The sequence below is a fragment of the Chelonoidis abingdonii genome, chromosome 3, assembly GCF_003597395.2.
Source record: "Chelonoidis abingdonii isolate Lonesome George chromosome 3, CheloAbing_2.0, whole genome shotgun sequence".
Classification (NCBI taxonomy): domain Eukaryota; kingdom Metazoa; phylum Chordata; order Testudines; family Testudinidae; genus Chelonoidis; species Chelonoidis abingdonii.
This window is the reverse complement of record NC_133771.1, coordinates 217,704,457-217,710,458: the sequence shown is the minus strand read 5'-3', so window position 1 is coordinate 217,710,458 and position 6,002 is coordinate 217,704,457. Positions and strand designations below refer to the sequence as shown.

General features: G+C 47.1%; 1 protein-coding gene across 5 annotated transcripts in view; it reads right to left on the bottom strand.

Annotated features, from left to right (window-relative positions):
* Positions 1-339: 339 nt before the first annotated feature.
* The window catches only part of GALM (galactose mutarotase), a 79,175-nt gene continuing 73,512 nt past the window's right edge, over positions 340-6,002 (bottom strand). For 3 of the 5 annotated variants that reach the window (XM_075064553.1, XM_032779214.2, XM_032779215.2), the window contains exons 6-8: positions 5,240-5,381; positions 4,249-4,483; positions 340-2,833 (exon numbers count right to left, since the gene is read on the bottom strand). In XM_075064553.1, the coding sequence (XP_074920654.1) occupies positions 2,756-2,833; positions 4,249-4,483; positions 5,240-5,381 (455 nt within the window). In that variant the 3' untranslated portion in view covers positions 340-2,755. The remainder of the gene's footprint in view (positions 2,834-4,248; positions 4,484-5,239; positions 5,382-6,002) is intronic. The other 2 variants (XM_075064554.1, XM_032779217.2) reach the window with 1 other exon arrangement.

The window sequence follows — 6,002 nt, the reverse complement described above, 5'->3', positions numbered from 1 at the left end:
TGAAAATGTTACACTTGGCAGCTTTAGTTCCGAAGTGTACTAGCCACTTTCCTAGCTTTGATGTCTAATCTTGATTTTTCTGGTGTTTGATTTCCATATGTTCAGTGCATTGTTGCTTAGCAACAGACGCATCCACTCCCAGTGCTAATTATGCTGTGATTAATATTCTGCTAATATCCATAAAACAAGACTGCAAAATGGGGAGCAGGAAACGACAACATTGATTCTCCTGGAATAATTCAGCAAATATACCCAGAAGCTATTGCTTAGGATGACATTCATCAGTATAGCTTGTCCATTGTCTGGCAGTTTTACAGTATAACTAACTAGTAAAAGTGCCACATGGAATGATGCTATTGCATTTAATGAGCTCTTTCTCTTCTGTACTGTTAAGACAAACACTCCACAATAAACATGCAGACTCTAAAATTACTGTACTGGTACATCTCTTCTGTCTCTCCGCTCCTCCAGAGCAGCATAGAAAAGAGCAGCGGGGACTGTATTTCCTTAGGATTTAAGAGTTCGGTGCACAGTTAACTGTCTGTCATGGGAGTACTTAAGGAACCAGGGTATATGCGGGCAGGACTGTTCCAAAGGGAAGGGTTCCCCCTTCTCTGGTAGGTGGGAGTAGTGCCCAAAGAGTGGGCAGCACAGACTGTAAAGGAGCTGTGGCCAGTGGTGGAAGGCTGAAAGAATTGGGTTTATTTAGTTTGGAAAAGAGAAGACTGAGAGGGGACTTGATAGCAGTTTTCAGGTATCTAAAAGGGTGTCATCAGGAGGAGGGAGAAAACTTGTTCACCTTAGCCTCTAATGATAGAACAAGAAGCAATGGGCTTAAACTGCAGCAAGGGAGATTTAGGTTGGACATTAGGAAAAAGTTCCTAACTGTCAGGGTAGTTAAACACTGGAATAAATTGCCTAGGGAGGTTGTGGAATCTCCATCTCTGGAGATATTTAAGAGTAGGTTAGATAAATGTCTATCAGGGATGGTCTAGACAGTATTTGGTCTTGCCATGAGGGCAGGGGACTGGACTCGATGACCTCTCGTGATCCCTTCCAGTCCTAGAGTCTATGAATCTATGAAATACAGTGCATCCCTTCTGCAAACAAAAACTGGCAAGTAGTAGAAAACCTTAAGAGCATCTGGTAACGGCAGTCTAGTTATTGCTATTAACAACCATAGCACTTTAAGGGCTTGTGTACGTGAAAGTTGCATGAGCTTAAGATGTGTGAATTTAAAGCTAGTTAAACCTGTGCGGACTCCTGTGTAGATGCTCCTTGATTCTGGTTTGGTGTTAATTGGTTGGGAACAGATTTGACCTAAACTGGAATGACAAACTGTTAAACTGAAACATGTATCAGCACAGAGCTTTGCTGCACTAGTTTAACACTTTTTTTTTGGTAGTGCAACTTGTGCATGTAAACCAAGTTCAAGAGGAAACTAGCTGCCCAGGAAACCCTGCAGGCTTACAGCTGGGAGGAGAATGTTCAGTGGGAGAGAACCAGGCAACAATTCTAGCTAGAAGTAGGGGCTGAGTGGGAATTTACCATGTGTGAGGGAGTTGAGTGAGACATTACTGTCGTGCTAACATCTGGTTGAAAAAAGGTAATAGTGTTGATGTAATAGACTTTGCAGGACAGTTGACTCGGTACTGTACAACATTATGGGTAAGTTAGAGTGATACAAAATCAAAATGGCACACATTACATGGACTGAAAACTCTCTCGCTAATAAGTAGGGTCCTCTGAGGATTGGTTCTTGGTGCTTTGCTGTTTATTTTTATCACTGACCTGGAAGAAAAAGCATTACTGATAATTTTACAGATGACACAAAAACAGGGGAGTGGTTTGGTAGTAATAATGAAGAGGACATTGATAGTGTGTTCTGGATTGCTTTGTAAACTGGACACAAGCAAACGATGCATTTCAGCATAGCCAAATCTAAAGTCATACATCTAGGAACAAAGAACCAAGGCCATGCTTACAAGATGGGGGATTCTCCTAGAAAGCAAAAATTTGGGATCACAGTGGATAATCAGCTGAATATGAGGTCCCAGCATGATACTGTTGCCAAAAGGGCGGTGATCCTTGGATGTATAAAGGACTGTAAGGCCTGGGCTACACTAGAAGGGGGGTTTGAACTAAGATATGCAACTTCAGCTACGCAAATAGTGTAGCTGAAGTCCAAGTATCTTAGTTCGACTTACCTGGCTGTCCTCACGGCAGCGAGTCAACTGCTGCGGCTCCCCCATTGAGGTAGAGTTCAGGCATCGATTCACGGATCCACTTATCGCGTCTAGATGAGACGCGATAAATCGATTACCCGATATATCGAACACTACCCGCCGGGGAAGGAGAAAGGAGAGAGGAGTTTAAAAGAGGCCTTGACATGATCCAATTGATGGATGAGGAAGACAAGTTTTGTAGCCACTAAGGGCCAGGTTTTAAAGGTGCTTAATTCCTACTGAAATCAACGGCAGTTAGGTGCATAAGTCGCTTTGGGGATCAGGGCCTCAGTGCTGGCCTAACTCTCCCTCTGACATCAAGGGGAGCTTTACCAATGGGAGCTGTCAAGCCAGTGACCAGAGCTTTTACAAACTCCGTCCTTAGGAGATGTCCCTGCACCTGTCACATCTGCCTATGCTGGAGAAATTTGGAAGCTCCTGCTGCTATTCTAAGTGATTTCCCCTGCTCCCTTCCCACTACTCAGGGCACTTTGCGATGAATTTCTTCTTGTGGCTGCAGAGGTGACTCCTCAAGCTGCAGTAAACGTCAGCCAAGTTGTGTGGTTGTACTCCTCTCCTGGCCGCAGCAGTGCATTGGGGAAATGGGGCTGTGGAAAGAAAAACACAATATCTTGGTTCTGACAGTCTCACAGCGTGGTGCTGAGTGCTATCACTGCTCAGCAAGAGTCATTTTTAGCTTTGGTAAAAAGATCTAAAATCCTCATGCTCCTTTTAACTGTCATAGTAGCCTTCTAAGGCAAGGTGGTTTAACCTGATACAGCTTATTGTTAGCTAGCTAAGGACACATTTAATGCTGCTCCTGCAATGGAAATGCTAGGACCAAATAGGCTACTTCAAATGGCTTAGTTTAACATTTGTTTTAACCCTCAGGATTGGTGTCCTTTTGTGCATTTAAAACAGCTGTTCTGTTCCAGGCACAGCTCTCCCAAGGGAGGGAACATTGTGAAATGAGCTGTACATTGTGGTTCACAGTTTGGCTGCAGGATGCCACGTGTGTTTTCACAGGCTCTCACATACCTGTGAGAAGGGAGCAGGGCAGGGTGAAGCGATGTCAGGGCTGAATACTGTAGGAAGCATTCATTGCTAAGACACAGTTCAGGACCCCTGGCAGGAGGGAAGGGACCACAGGGAGTCCCTGAAATGGGGGATGGGAGGTGGTTCACAGAGAGCTTGTGGAGGGTAATGGAGGGCTGCAGGGAGCCCCTGGTGGGTGCAATGAGCCCACCTGACAAAAGGAACAAAGTGTGTGACCCCCCTGGTTGCTAAGATACAATCATTCAGCAAGTGAAAATATCTCCTCCTCCTACAGGAAAAGCATTCAGCTACCTCCTTGCACACCCAGCTTTGGCATTTGATAGGGCTGTTGGGGGTGAGGGGGGCTGGTGGTGCATTTGGTTAATACATCCCTGGAAACCTGAGTCCAAACTGAGATCCAGGAAGCGGAGGTTATTTGTGGTGCTTCTTGTGGTGTTTTGTCATGACCCTGCAACCAAAGCATGGCTTGAGATTCCTGCTCAGGTGAGGGCATGACCGGAAAAGCAGCTGTGAAGATCCCAGAGCACTCTTCGTAAGAGTTGGGGGGTTGACTTCAGAGTGTGTTTGCCTAACTACAGCCTGCAGAATTAAGCCCTGAGAAGTGCAGTTTCTTAAAGGCTTGTCTGCACACACAAGTTGTACCACTCTAACTCCACTGGTAAGGGAATGCACCATCCCCCCAGGTACAGAGACTATTATACTGGTACAAAGGTGCTTTATACAAGTATCGCTAGTCCCGTACAGGAAGGGGACCAAGCCATACTGGCATAAGGCCCCTTTATACTGGAGTTACTGCATCTACATTAGGAGGTGCACACCCTAACCAACATCAATCTACTGGTACAAAGCTGTGTAGACCAGGCCTAAGGAGCTGTTGCATCTCCATGAGCATGTGCATAACTTCCATTAGCTCAGAGGAGCCCTTCCCCTCAGCGCTGGTACGGATTTCCAGGACAGCAATAGTTACCTTATTAACTGCATCCGGCCAGTTCTGTGTTTCAAGGCAGAAGGCTGAATGCTTGGGATACACAGAGCCCCCTTTGCCCTCCAGCAAGCCGTCCAGGAAATTTCCAGTGTAGAACTGGATTCCAGGCTGAGTGGTGCAAACCTCCATCGTCCTGCCACTAGGGGGATGGTGTGCTCTGTATAAAGAGATGCAGTTTGTACCCAGGGAGCAAGGAAAGATGGGGAAGGAACGGAACCTGGAGAGCAAGGAAAGAGGATAGGCTGAGACGAACTGAGCAGCACTTCAGGACACAGTGCAAGACTCCCCTCTTTGTCCCAGCTTCCCCACAGGAACAGTGACATTAATCAGAAGCCTGCTAGAGGAACCAGAAGATCAGCCAGCAGGTCATGCAATTTTGTAGGGCACTTGGCCTCCCTGGCAATTAGTGCAGTCTAAATGCCCTAGCAATGATGAGGCCAAGAAAACAAAGCGGTGGGCTGCTGACAGGAGGCTGATGGCAGTGGGTGGCCTATGGAAAAGGACTGGAGAGGATGGGAGCAGCAACACAGCGCGTGGGGGAGGGAGAGGGCCACACAATGCATTGACCAGGGAAGTGAGGGCCAGGAAAAACAGGAGCCAGCAGGGCAAGGAGAGAGGAGATGGATGGTCCAGTGGTCAGGGTGCTGGCCCGGTACTCAGGAAAGAGGTTCAACTCCCTGTCCAAGGCTCCCACTGTGACCTTAACAACTCAATCTCTCTGTTCCTCAGTTTCCCATCTGCAGCATGGCCCTGCCTCACAGGCCTCTTGTGAGGGGAAATACATTAAAGACTGGGAAGCTCAAATACTCTGGTAATGGGGGGCCCGTAGATGGAAGGGACAGAAAATTGGGATCTTCCTTCAGCGTCCCCAGTTGATGCCCTCTGTGCTGCAGGCACAACTGGTGCCAACCAGAAAGACCTGAAGCCAGGGGACCACCACTGCTTTACACACCTGATGCACTCGAGTTCCCACCTTGCACAGTAGTGTCGAGCCTCTGACTGTTCCAGGCAGAAGTTATGGTCAAAGCCAGGGAGCTGAAACTTCTGCATGTGTCTTCCAAGCTCTACCGGCTTCCTCAGATCAAAAGCTGTGTCCTGCACCGCAGCCACCTCTCCTGGGGGGAAATAGCAGAGGGAGGCTCTCGGTGAGCAGACAGCCTGTCCTAGCGACTCACAGAGCGGCTCCAGGAACCATAAAGAGAAGGACACTGCAGCTCTGAAATACTGAACTATGTCAGTGAATAACCCTGTGGTAGAAATAATAGAAATAAACGTAGGGCTAGATGAGACCTCAATAGGTCGTCTAGTCCAGTCCCCTGCACTGAGGCAGGACTAAGAGACCATCCCTGACAGGTGTTTGTCTAACTAACGTGTTCTTAAAATCCTCCAATAACAGAGAGTCCACAATCTGCCTAGGTAATCTGTTCCACTGCTTAACCACTCTCACAGATAGGAAGGTTTTCCTAATGTCCAACCTACTTCTCCCTTGCTGCAATTTAAGCCCATTGCTTCTTGTCCTATTCTCAGTGGTTAAGGAGAAAAATTTATCACCCTCCTCCTTGTAACAACCTTTTACTTACTTGAAGACTGTTATGCTGTCATAAGTAGATAGGTAAGGGTTAATTTTCTTTTACCTGTAAAGGGTGAACAAAGGGGGAACCAAACACCTGACCAGAGGACCAATCAGAGACCTGGATTTTTTTTAAAGTCTGGGAGGGAACTGGAAACTCGGGGTC